This window comes from Moschus berezovskii, chromosome 10 (genome assembly GCF_049115385.1).
Source record: "Moschus berezovskii isolate FMDL1 chromosome 10, NW_MosBer_1.0, whole genome shotgun sequence".
In the NCBI taxonomy this organism is placed as follows: Eukaryota; Metazoa; Chordata; class Mammalia; order Artiodactyla; family Moschidae; genus Moschus; species Moschus berezovskii.
In genome coordinates, this window is record NC_142469.1 from 75,430,323 (window position 1) to 75,444,489 (window position 14,167).

At 38.4% G+C, this 14,167-nt stretch overlaps 1 protein-coding gene across 6 annotated transcripts in view; it reads left to right on the top strand.

The window, feature by feature from the left end:
- Positions 1-14,167, top strand: part of L3MBTL3 (L3MBTL histone methyl-lysine binding protein 3) — a 109,714-nt gene that overhangs the window by 78,133 nt on the left and 17,414 nt on the right. For all 6 annotated transcript variants that reach the window (XM_055433301.2, XM_055433302.2, XM_055433303.2 and 3 more), the window contains one exon: positions 12,653-12,732. In XM_055433301.2, the coding sequence (XP_055289276.2) occupies positions 12,653-12,732 (80 nt within the window). The remainder of the gene's footprint in view (positions 1-12,652; positions 12,733-14,167) is intronic.

Here is a 14,167-nt window from a genome sequence, read left to right on the forward strand (position 1 = left end):
GTGATTATAGCAACAGAGTTCATTGACTCACAAGGAGGTTCAGTTCAGTTCAGTCGCTCAGTCGTGTCCGACTCTCCGCGACCCCATGAATCACAGCACGCCAGGCCTCCCTGTCCATCACCAACTCCCGGAGTTCACTCAAACTCATGTCCACAGAGTCGGTGATGCCATCCAGCCATCTCATTCTCTGTCGTCCCCTTCTCCTCCCGCCCCCAACCTTTCCCAGCATCAGAGTCTTTTCCAGTGAGTCAACTCGTCGCATGAGATGGCCAAAGTATTGGAGTTTCAGCTTTAGCATCAGTCCTTCCAATGAACACCCAGGATCGATCTCCCTTAGAATGGACTGGTTGGATCTCCTTGCAGTACAAGGGACTCTCAAGAGTCTTCTCCAACACCACAGTTCAAAAGCATCAATTCTTCGGCGATCAGCTTTCTTCACAGTCCAACTCTCACATCCATACATGACCACGGGAAAAACCATAGCCTTGACTAGACGGACCTTTGTTGGCAAAGTAATGTCTCTGCTTTTTAATATATTATCAAGGTTGGTCATAACTTTCCTTCCAAGGAGTAAGAGTCTTTTAATTTCATGGCTGCAATCAGCATCCGCAGTGATTTTGGAGCCCCAAAAAATAAAGTCTGACACTGTTTCCACTGTTTTTCCATCTATTTCCCATGAAATGATGGGACCAGATGCCATGATCTTTGTTTTCTGAATGTTGAGCTTCAAGCCAACCTTTTCACTCTCCTTTTTCACTTTCATCAAGAGGCTTTTGAGTTCCTCTTCACTTTCTACCATAAGGGTAGTGTCATCTGCATATCTGAGATTATTGATATTTCTCCCAGCAATCTTGATTCCAGCTTGTGCTTCTTCCAGCCCAGCGTTCCTCATGATGTACTCTGCATATAAGTTAAACAAGCAAGGTGACAATATACAGCCTTGACACACTCCTTTTCCTATTTGGAACCAGTCGATTGTCCCATGTACAGTTCTGACTGTTGCTTCCTGACCTGCATACAGGTTTCTCAAGAGGCAGGTCAGGTGGTCTGGGATTCCCATCTCTTTCAGAATGTTCCACAGTTTCTTGTGATCCACACAGTCAAAGGCTTTGGCATAGTTAATGAAGCAGAAATAGATGTTTTTCTGGAACTCTCTTGCTTTCTCCATGATCCAGCGGATGTTGGCAATTTGATCTTTGGTGCCTCTGCCTTTTCTAAAAGCTGCTTGAACATCTGGGAATTCACGGTTCACATATTGCTGAAGCGTGGCTTGGAGAATTTTGAGCATGACTTTACTAGCGTGTGAGATGAGTGCAATTGTGCGGTAGTTTGAGCATTCTTTGGCATTGCCTTTCTTTGGGATTGGGATGAAGACTGACCTTTTCCAGTCCTGTGGCCACTGCTGAGTTTTCCAAATTTGCTGGCATATTACCTTACAAGGAGGTAAGGATCCCTAAAGTTTCAATTTCAAAAGCCGAGGTATTGTGTAAAATTTTAAAAGGATATTCTGAAGTACTGGCAGTTTGACTTTACAGGCTTTTCACTAACTTTCTGGGCCCTGGGCTGGATACCTGGGCTCAGTTTCCTCACAGCAAAAAGGAAAATGTTAACAAATGAAAGGTTGTTAGTAAAGTCTAATCTTATGGCTTGAGAATGGTTGCTTTAAGGTAGAATTAACAGAGTTGAAGTTAGCTGGCTTCTTTGCTATAAGTGAATCTGTATGAACGTATTTAATATTTTTAAAAAACTTAATTTTTAGAAGATTTTTATTAGCGTATAGTTGATTTAAAATGCTGTGTTAGTTTCAGGTGTGTGCAGGAAAGTGAATCAGTTATACATATGTCCATTCTTTTTTAGGTTCTTTTCTCATATCGGCCATTACAGAGTCCTGAGTAGGGTTCCCCGTGTTATACAGTAGATCCTTATTAGTTATTTGTTTTATACATAGTAGTGTGTATAGCAAACATGGAATTTTTTGATCACTGATTCTTTTACCTGATCTTAAGAATGGTAAGGTGTACAAAGCTCTGAGAACAGTGAGTAATAAGTAATCAGTCCTCAATAAATGTTAGTTTTTATTAGTTTTGTTGGAAGAGGAATAGTTTGCTTGTTTCTTTTATTCTAGAGAAGCAAAGTAAGGCCGGCACATTTTAAAATATATATATATATCTAGGTTAAACTTCGTATAGAGCACTCAAACAAGATGATTCTCATGATGTCGGATAATGTTCTCTCCTGTTTTCCCATAATCATTACTCACATGGATGGAGTTTCTAAGTCAGGTTTTAATACATTTTATTTGCGTCCTTCATAATAATTTTCAAAACACTGGTCCACCAGACTGTATTTTTTTTAAGGCATTTGGCACAGCAAGAGACAGCTAGCACCCCCAGAAGCCGACCTTGAGACAAAGATTTGATTGCAGGTGGTTTATTTAAGAGGTGAGGAAAGCGCCAGTGGGGGAGTGAGGAGGCGAGGCCACGAAGGGAAGACAGCTGGTAAAAGCTTCATTGTCACACCAGCTACCTCTGTGGACAGTGGGAGCACAGTCCTGCTGGGGCCTCTCTGGGAGACTGTGTAAAACACACATCTCAGGTTTGCCCACCACAGGGATGAAGGCGCTCAGCTGATTTAAACACTCGTAAAGGAATTATCCTTCAATTAAAAATAAATAAATAAAGTGGGAAAAACAAAAACAAACACCAGAGTTCCCTGCGGTCACAGAGCGAGGCTGCCAGGGTGGAAGGATGAGCGAATGCCCAGCACATCCCCTGCCACGCAGCAGGCAGAGCTGCGAGAACCTGGGTAATCCTTGGGAAGGCAGAGCGAGTGAGACAGGTGGGCACAGTGGGTGGCCAGGGGACACGGTCTAGGCACGGCTGACAGTGTCTGCTGCACCAGCTTAGTCACCCATTTCAAGTGCCAACTGGGCACCAGAATGAAGTATGCTGGCATTGCTTTTGATCCAGAAGCAGAAATAATAAGGCCAGATAAATGAACAATTTGAGGAATACCTATGTCTTTTTCGTACCAGAAAAGGTATTTTTTTTTTTTGTAATTAATTTATTTTTTTATTGGAGGCAAATTATTTTACAATATTATATTGGTTGGTTTTGCCATACATTGATATGAATTTGCCCCGGGTTTACATAAGTAAGGGCCAGTTCATAGGCTACCTACTCAGAATAGACCCATGGACGACTGGTATTCCTTATCTATGTTTCCCAAGCCTGACATCTCTAATATTCAGATTAGGGGCCCAGCCAGCCAGAACCTTTCAGTCTGGAGCCCAGGAGCCTACATTTTAAAAGTTCATTTGGGAATATATCTCCCTGCTTAAAATTTTCGGTGACATCTCTTTACTCTTGGAATTAAAGGCCTAATTCTGAACGTAGCCTGCAAAACCAGTGTTATCTGGCATCTGCTGAACTCTCCAGCTTTTTTCCTATCAGGTCTTTTTTAAACTTAATGCTTCAGCTGCCTTGGTCCTCAAACCTTTTCTCTGCCTTGAACCCCCATCTCTACCCTGTCCTAGGGAGTCTCACCTCATGGGCTTCAGGATAACTCCCATTTCCCCAGGGAACCTTCATCCTTTCCTGCAGACCCTGGGTCAGGTTCCTCATTACTTGTTTCATGTTACACATCCCGAAACTGTTGATGGTTCTCTGTAAATACTTCCTCTGAGTCTGTGTGCTTGTCTCATTGGTAAGCTCCACAAGGGCAGAGGCCACATCTTCTCTGATTCTTTTAGACACCCTCAGTGCCAAGTACACTACCCGACACTTGGTGAGGCTGGAAGGCCACCATGAGTCATCCACTAGCCTTCAGAGGAGACCTACCAGTTGTGTCACCTAAGAGGCCACCTCTGGGTAGCCTTTTTTTTTTTTATTCCAACGAAACTTCTTACTTTTTCAAATTTGTACAATCCCCACATCAGATATCTAGTAGGTGATTATTAAATGATGAGATAAAGCCCTCAAACACATACCTGTGCTTTTATACATTAGAGCAATGTTTCCCAAACTGTTGTTTGCCTACTTCCCTACATAGAAAACCATGCCATACGAATGACAACATTTGTATGATGCAATGAGAAAGTGGTTGGGACTGCCTCTGGGTGACTAGACAGGGGCCCTGTTTACTGACAGGACCACCAGCAACAATATCTCAGAACACAGAAGCTCTGCTCCACGTTAAGAGGGCTCTACCTTGAGTACTTTTGTAAGTGTACTGAATGTTTGGGTCTGTTGTCTTTACAGAGACTTGTCAAATGACTGGTCAGCTAATGAATGAGTTGCCAGTGTGTGTGTAGATAGAAATATGAGATTGTAATCCTTTCCCAGTTATCCATTCATTCATCACATGGATAAGGAGTGTCAGTATTGTGTCTGGAGCTTTCAGTGAGATGTTTTCCTTGGGAGATCAGCAGCTCTTCTCTGTCCTCACTGCCCTTCTGGCAGCAGATGGTAAGGCTGGTGGGCTCTGCCAGTCAGTGGAGGTTTCTGGGGACCAATAACCTTACATCTCTATATGTCTGCAGCTGAGTAAGAGAATGTGTTTCTCTATATATCTGAATAAAACCTTTCAAAGTTTTAAACTTTGTTTTGCATCAGAAATATCAGATGCTTGTTAAAATGGAACCCTTAAGGTACCATCTCCAGAGATATTGACTCAGTTCATTTTTAACAGGCGCCCCCAGATGATGGAAGCAAGTGATCTATAACCCAGACCTTGAGAATCATTACTGAATATAAAGACCCTTCTCTGGAGTAATAGTTCATGATGTGTTACCAAACAAAGAACATCAGCATCTGTCCAACATAGTCTTATTCTCATGAATATATTCTATAGCTGCTTGTCATTGTGTTTCTAAATTAGGTGCTATCTCTTTAAAATCACATAATGTTTTAAGGTCCCATGTTGTTTAAGCCTGCTTAGAGATAACCACAGAAACATAATAAAGCTTTTTAAAAATACCTGCAAATGCTTATATTAACTTGCAAGGCAAATGCCCATTACTAACCTATATCCAAAGAAAAAATTCAAATCAGTCTTATATGGGCCATTAAAACAGCTTTTCAAGTTGTAGATCCAGTGTTTCTACTCTGAGAATTATGTGGAGCAGTTACAGGAGTTGCAGCTTCAATCTGATTTACATAGTTAGGATGAATCAGATTTGCCCATCTGTACCCAAAAGAAGGGCTTTATGAAACAGATGGGAATACAAACTAACATAAAATATGAAACTGTAAGCATATATACATCTCTTTACTTTGCAAAACTGTAAAATCAAGTAGAGTAAAATTAGAGCCAAAAGTTCTAAAAGATGGCAAAAGTTAATTAGAAATCTTTAGAAGCTTTGTTTTGCTTCGTAAGGTACTCTGGTCATGAGGACCTGGTATTGATGACTCAGAAAGTCCCTTTAATCTGTGGGCATCCCCTGCCTATTGTAAAGCCTCTCCCCCGCCCCAACCTTTAGTTGATATGCTGCCAGATACGGATTAGGAACTGTGAAACTTTTCAAATATTCCAGTTCTTGGGAATCTGCATCAAATCTGTGCAGTTGTTTGTGTGCACTAGGGAGGAACTGGGTTATTAAAACACTTGCAATCCAGATGCCAACTACTGTGACATCAGGGCACCCATTCAGAGTGTAAGGAAAAGATGACTGTGTTATTGTTGATGCATGGGAAGTTGTTAGAACAATATTGTAACAGGGTCTTATTTTATCTCCTCGAATAGCATTTATTTTTGTCTCAGGAGCTGCTTTTATATACACTAGAAAATGACATCTGTTCTCCTTTTCTATGGCAGCAGCGTGAGAGCAGTGCAGTCCTGCTCTTCTTACGACATGATCTTTATTTCCCAAATCTCACGTTATGGGTTAGGGCTTTATATTTTATACAAAAATTGATAAATTAATTGAGGAATTCATTTTAATGGGGAGTTTCCTTGGCATCTTGATAACATCCACTATATTTACTTACTCATTATATTCCTTTCTTCACTAACATGTTCCTTATGATAATTATAACTTAGTAGCCTTATTAATTCTCCAAGCCAGGCTTCAGCAATATGTGAACCGAGAACTCCCAGATGTTCAAGCAGGTTTTAGAAAAGGCAGAGGCACCAGAGATCAAATTGCCAACATCTGCTGGATCATGGAGAAAGCAAGAGAGTTCCAGAAAAACATCTATTTCTGCTTCATTAACTATGCCAAAGCCTTTGACTGTGTGGATCACAAGAAACTGTGGAACATTCTGAAAGAGATGGGAATACCAGACCACCTGACCTGCCTCTTGAGAAACCTGTATGCAGGTCAGGAAACAACAGTCAGAACTGTATATGAAACAACAGACTGGTTCCAAATAGGAAAAGGAGTACGTCAAGGTTGTATATTGTCACCTTGCTTATTTAACTTCTATGCAGAGTACATCATGAGGAACGCTGGGCTGGAAGAAGCACAAGCTGGAATTAAGATTGCTGGGAGAAATATCAATAACCTCAGATATGCAGATGACACCACCCTTATGGCAGAAAGTGAAGAGGAACTCAAAAGCCTCTTGATGAAAGTGAAAGAGGAGAGTGAAAAGGTTGGCTTGAAGCTCAACATTCAGAAAACAAAGATCATGGCATCTGGTCCCATCACTTCATGGGAAATAGATGGAAAAACAGTGGAAACAGTGTCAGACTTTATTTTTTGGGGCTCCAAAATCACTGCAGATGCTGATTGCAGCCATGAAATTAAAAGACTCTTACTCCTTGGAAGGAAAGTTATGACCAACCTTGATAGTATATTAAAAAGCAGAGATATTATTTTGCCAACAAAGGTCCGTCTAGTCAAGGTTATGGTTTTTCCTGTGGTCATGTATGGATGTGAGAGTTGGACTGTGAAGAAAGCTGATCGCCGAAGAATTGATGCTTTTGAACTGTGGTGCTGGAGAAGACTCTTGAGAGTCCCTTGGACTGCAAGGAGATCCAACCAGTCCATTCTAAAAGAGATCAATCCTGGGTGTTCATTGGAAGGACTGATGCTGAAGCTGAAACTCCAATACTGTGGCCACCTCATGCGGCGAGTTGACTCACTGGAAAAGACTCTGATGCTGGGAAAGGTTGGGGGCGGGAGGAGAAGGGGACGACAGAGGATGAGATGGCTGGAGGGCATCACCGACTCTATGGACATGAGTTTGAGTGAACTCTGGGAGTTGGTGATGGACAGGGAGGCCTGGTGTGCTGTGATCCATGGGGTTGCAGAGAGTCGGACACAACTGAGCGACTGAACTGACTGACTGACTGAGCCTTATTAATTAGGGCTTCCCAGGTGGCGCTAGTGGTAAACACCCGACTGCCAGTGCAGGAGAGGCAAGAAGCGTGGATTCAAGCCCTGGGTTGGGCAGATCCCTTGGAAGAGGGCATGGCAACCCAATCCAGTATTCTTTCCTGGAGAATTACTTGGACAGAGTAACCTGGCAGGCTACAGTCCATAGGGTTGCAAAGAGTTGGACACAACTGAAGTGACTTAGCGTGCACGCAGCCTTATTAATCAAAAATTTTTATTTGTAGTTATTAGGTAAATAGTAAACTGTGTTGACCTTTCCTGAGCTGTGTTTAGGAAAAATGCTGTTAAAACTATTGTTCGTGTATTGTCTCAAAAGGAATTTAATTTTTAAATATCTTTATTCAAATGTTAACTGTAGACATGAAAGTTTTACTTGTCATTTTTTTCAAATCCCTTTGAATGTGGCAACCCCCTTGTTTAGGCACAATCAGCACAATCTTCTCTTCATTTGTAGGAGGACTTTGGAGATGATTTCAGGTTCTCTAATTTTAAAGTTCCTCTAACATATTACTCTAAGATTTCCATTTGATTTTTTTACGTGTTAGTGACCTCAGCCCGGAAAATTTTTTTTCAAAGTGCTGGGGGTATGCAAAGAGACATCCTTTTAATATTCAAATTAATAAACTACATGTTTTACAGCTCTCACAACATTCACTGTATCCCCACTTGTTCCTGGAAGTACAGGTAATTTACAGTTCTAACAAAGCCCCAGTGAGACTAGAGTAAGCTGTTCTGGAAGGAGAAGGATGGAATGGTTTTGAGGCATGAGCCAAGACAAATTCATGCTGGAGTTAGCTGGCTGAAATCCCTGAATTGAAACAGAATAATTGTTTCATATTTTTTCAGTATTATTTTTAACAGACTGATGACTAATTGAAACATAACTGGCTAGGGATTGTTTTTAAATGAAAAATAAGCTTGAAGAAATCCAGCTGTTTGCATTCAAATGCTATCCTGTTGCTATGTATTTACTCTTCTAATGTTTGTTTCACTAATATTTACCACAAAGTCTAATTTGAGTAAGATAGTAAGACATCTAAAGCATGACACATAATTATAGAGGGGAAAAAAAAAAAGGATGCTGATTCAGAAAGAAAACATTTTCCATTTGAGTGGATTCCACTGTCTTAATTAAAAGCCTACAGACTAAGATTTTGTGCTTGGTTGCTCAGTTCAGTTCAGTCACTCAGTCGTGTCCGACTCTTTGCAACCCCCAGAGACAAGAGCCCGCCAGGTTCCTCTGCCCATGGGTATTCTCCTGGCAAGCATATGGAAGTGGGTTGCCATGCCCTCCTCCAGGGGATCTTCCCGATCCAGGGATTGAACCCAGGTCTCCTGCATTGCAGGTGGATTCTTTACTGAGCCACTGGGGAAGCCCTTGAGTAAGATATAAGTAGGAGCATGATAAATGGTAACTTAATATTTAAGAATTACTTATATTTTAGGATAAAATTGTTTACTGACATCTGTTTTCTTTATGTAACCTGTTTTTCTCAGGTTTTAAAACAACCTTTAGAGAAATGGTTATGAACCAGACTAGAGTCAGACTTCCTTGGCTGCTGCATCCTAGCTGTGTAAACGTGTTACCAAGAGGGGTTTGTCTCTAGAATGGGAATGTAAGAACAGCATCTGCCTCACATAGACATTATGAGAATTAAATGATCTAACACAGGTAAAAGCACTTAGGAAAGTGCCTGGAGTACAGTAGTCTCCCTTGGGATTTGAGCATTTTTAAGAACCAATTTATTTCAACATTTGTTTAGCCTGAATTGAAATATAATCAGCTAAATATATATGCTTCTATAGCTAAATATGATATGATTATATTTTAATTCAGGCTAAAGAAATGTTGAAATAAATTGGTTCTTAAAAATTCTCAAATCCCAAGGGAAACATTTATCATGCTCCTGCTTCTGTGTCTGGCTGTGTGTTAAGCACTTCTTATACATTATTTATGTTGAGTCCTCCAAAATGCCTGTGAGTTAAAGGATTTATTATCCTTGTTTTACAGAAGATGCAACTGAGGGTTAGGGAAGCTCAGTAACTTGCTGAAGGTCATATAGGACTAGTAAGTAGCAGAGCTGAAAGTTGAACCAGGTCTATTCACCTTCAAAGACCATTGCTGGGCTGCTTTCTCTACGTTATAATACACACTCTGGGCCTAATCAGCTTGTGCTCCCTTCCTAATAGAAATTGTTGGTAATGAAAAATGGTGATCCAGAGGAGAAGATAAGAATTTTAAAGTAGAGCAAAATCATACTATTAAAGTACAACATAAAAATATTTTGGGTTGTCATTTAAAAAAAATCTTCAATAAGCATATCTTGTATTATGTTCCAGAGTGTGTAATAATATTATCACAGAGTTTTGACATTCTGATATAAACATGTTTTGTTTATAATTGGAAGACGGTATAGCTGGAATAACTTTTTACTTGGAAAGTTAATATCCTCAATAAAGAATTTCATTTTTGCATAGAGAAAGAAATTCATAACAGTACCTATTGAATCAGAATTAGCAATGAAATTTCTAAACTTACGGGTGAGAGAAATACTGGTTGTCCAATTCAGAAAGTGATTTTTAAGTAAAATATAAAATAAGAAAGGATATTAATGAGTCAGATTCTTCATTCCTAACCTTATCAGTAAAAGACAGTTGAAAATTTTAATAAGATTCTGATACAAGAAGGCAAGTTTCCTTTAAGTGTATATAATAGGGATGTATACTGTATTCTGGAGAAACACAAGGGTAAAAAACAAATAATAATTGTTTCTAAGTATAGATCTTGGTGTGTTAAGACCTGGTTCTGTACTGGTTCTGAAAATTTGGGATTAACCTCGAAGTTTCAGTGAATGTAACAACAGAACCTTCTTCCAGTGATTGTTATGAAATATCAGACATGTAAAGAACTCAGCCAATCTTGGTGCATAGTGTGTTCTTAAGTATATTAACTTTTCTTATTACTTATCATTAATACTATTTCCACATTTCTGTATGTGCTTGATCAGCAGTCTGCTTCCTTCAGGGGCTCTGTTCATCCATCTATTTCATAATACCTGTTCTAATAGACTATTCAGATAGACCTCACACCACCAACCAACCATCTCACTAAAGGAAACATAAGAACCCTAGGGGACTTAATCACTTTTAAGTTTAAGGAGTTAACAGGCTCAATATATTAATTGGAAATAAAACATTCAGTAAACCTTTCTTGTGTTCTGTTTTGGTGCAAATAAATATCCATATTTATATATTCCCAAGTCTATATGGGTTAAATTTAATGAAATATCATAAGTTTAAAGTAATGAACATGCTTCTGTAATTAAGCAATGTGAATAAGAACAGAAAGTTTCTTTTTTGCATCTCTTTGGGGATAGATTATGGAAGATTCAGGCGCAAAGAAACTTTTGGGGTCAAACATATTATTTTCCTTTTCTATTTCTGTTTCCTCCTAGAAAACGATTCTTTTCCTACATTTCATAAATCATCCGTATCGTATTTGGGCATAAGAATACAAAAGAACTTTCCTCATACTTTGGTCTTATAGCTTTATTTTAATAAAGTTTACTTTAAAGGAATATATAATATACTTTACTGAAACCACAAAAATAAGCATTAATTATCAGTGGACAATTTAAATCATAAAAAATGAAATATACAGAAAAATCTAGGAATTAATTTTAGCCTTTGGACTCAGTTTGGGCTTTGGTTTTTGTTTTCTTTTTGGGGTATTTTATTTGGGGTTTTTTAACCATTCATTAAAGCTTTTAGGTAATTATGCTAATTAATTGGGAATTTATTTCCTTTGACTTAGAAAAATGCCAGTTTTAAGATCCATCACTCTAATGTGTGATTGTTTATAACAAGCATTAAGATTAGCTACCCACAGACCACTTTTTTCAGTGGCCACAATAACTGGGATAAATTTGTGGACTCAAAAACTATTATTTGCAGTTTAATATGAAACAAGTGCAGAAGATCACATAAGCTATTTTTAGCATAATGTGATTTTAACATATAATTATCAATTCTTTTTACATAGAAGACAGTTTTCTATTATCACTTAATGTCCTTTTCCCAGTTATCATTAATTTTCCTACTTGTTTTCACTATACCTCTATCTCCCCTCTTTCCATGGAGTATGAGCCTCCATAGTCATTCATTGATTTTTCTTCGAAAAAAATTTTATTGCATGATAAAAGTGATTCTTTCCATTCTCAAATAAGCAAGTATCCTTCAGCAGTTGTAAAGATTGTTTTTAGTATAAATTAAGCCAGGGAGCTCAGATTACAATGAAATTTCACATATCTCTGGAAGTGATCTTTCTAAGAAAAGAAGTAGTGAATATTTTATTTATCACGTGCTTACTGTGTTGGCATCGTTATGTCAAATTACTGTTGTTATAAACAGGAAATAAATAAGTGCCTCAGTAATTAAGATTATAAAACTCTTTTTATATTTTGTTGGGGTATTTGGCTTCAAAGGTGTTTTCCCTTTTCTTAACATTGAACAAAAGTGTGGTCTGAGTCTTCAAGAAACTAAGGATATATTTGTAAAGGTAATAGCATATGAAACAACAGAACATCAGTACAGAGGATTATAAAATACTATGAAGTATTCATTTTGAACCCTGAGTATGTAATAGATTAGGTTAAAATTTTTAAATCCCTGAAATTTAGTTTTAAAGAAAATATACATAGCCTGGCTCTGGTTTCCTTTAAAGCCATTTTTGTCCCTGACTTCAGGGTAAAGCTCTGAATTAGGATTGTAATGGGTCCATTCCATTTTAGAGCATTCACGGCATGGTTCGATTAGTGTTAGGTCATTCCTGGTCAGAAAGAGATGGAATCAGTTCAGCCTATGCATTTAACCTAATTAAGCCAGGAAAAGCTTCCTAGAATTGAGTTGATTCTCCTGAGCAATCTCAGTCTCAAATCCCAGAGCTGAGTAGTATATGGTGACTTGATTAAATGATGTGGACTTTAAAACCCTCTTCTTCCTGAAAATTGTAGTCTTACCAAACAGTGCACATAATATTCCTTATGAACATGTGTCCCAGTTTGAAGTTGACCTATTCAGTAGCCACATTTTTCAGAATAGTTAGCCTTAATAAAACATTCTTAGCTTTCTGAACAGTGAATGAAAATTGATAATGAAGGAAATGAACATTTATTGGTGTTATTAGTATTAACTGCTTATTAATAAAACTAAAAATCCTAACATTTTAATGATATCATTGGTTTTTAAATTTTAAAAAACAGCTTCTGAGGTGCTGTGTTGAACCATTTCTTTAAACATTTCTATTTTTCTCAGAGACCAGCGTGCTGAGGATGTCAAAGAAGACTTTGAAGAGAGAACGGAGAGTGAGTTGAGGACACCACATGAAGCCAGAGGTACCCATAATATTCTCATATTATTGATAGGTATTACGATTAATACTCAGCAATCAAAACTGGAATGTAGCAGTCCCTTTTATATTAAATACAAACTTCATTTGGTTGGTTCTGTTAGTGCAGGCAATAAAAGTTTATTGTTCAGGATAATTTTGGTATACAATTCATAGTGATACGGATCCATCTGTGACCTGTATTTATAGTCTCTTTCACATATGTGTAGAATATTGTGTATAGAGTTTGATTAAGGCCTTCTATTTGCTCCATGTTTTTTATTTTTTAACATTGTTGATGTCATTTGCTTCATATGTTTCAGACTCATCTCAGACCATGTTGACATACAAATAGAAGTAATATGGTCTTAATCTAATACCACAAAATGAAAAGAAAATCACTTGAGCAAATGTTTTAAGTTGTACTGGAGAAAGTAACTTGTCTTATATCTTTGCTGAATAGATATTACAGTAGTTTAATTGAGCAATGAAGTTGTAATGACTGTTGTTCATAGTATAACTTGTATTTATAATTTACACATGGCTTTATAATTACTATTTATTTTTATAAAACGTGTTAGCTGGATTATGATTTTAATGATTGCCTCTGGGGACTTTGCTTGTCATGTGCTTTTTTGGGTTTAGATTATTTGTAAGATTATAGAATGACACCTGAGGACTGTTTGCCTGTAATGACCTATTCTGTAAGTGGTGCCTTGATTTCTGTATCTGATTTTCATAAAGCAGTAATTTATGGTTAATTTAAAAGCTGTATCCTCTGCTGTCCTCAGCGTATTTTATAGTGTTTAATCTTACACCATATACAAACCCCTCCAGATGGCCAGGGTTTCATCTGTGATCTCCCACCTGTTCACTGTGTAACCTTAGACATTTCACTGAGTACTTTTCAGTGCTTGTTTCCTTATCTGCCCAAAAGGTTGATGGAGGTAGTCCCTCCCACAGTTGTTATGGGGATTGAGCACAGTGACATTTGTAACTTGCTTAGAACAGCGCCTGGTACATAATAAGTGCTATGCAAGTATTTGATTATTTAAAATGTTTCCAGTCACTTAGAAAGGAAAAGAAAAACACTTAATTTACGAAGGTTTTGTCATCAAGGTATTGTGCTGTTGTGCTCAGCTGTGTCTGACTCTTTGTGACCCCATGGATTATAGCCTGCCAAGCTCCTCTGTCCGTGGCATTTTCTGGGCAAGAAGCCTGGAGTTAGTTGCCATTTCCTACTCCAGGGGATTTTCCTGACCTAGGGATTGAATTCATGTCTCCTACATTGGCAGGTGAATTCTGTACCACTAGCGCCACTTGGGTTCTTAATCCAACGCGTCAGCCTTTCTTTGTGAATGGTGGTTAGGAGCACAGCCTTCATTCTTGTCTCAGCTCCACCAGTACCAGCTGTGTGGCTGGCTCCAGGGAAAGCATTTGAC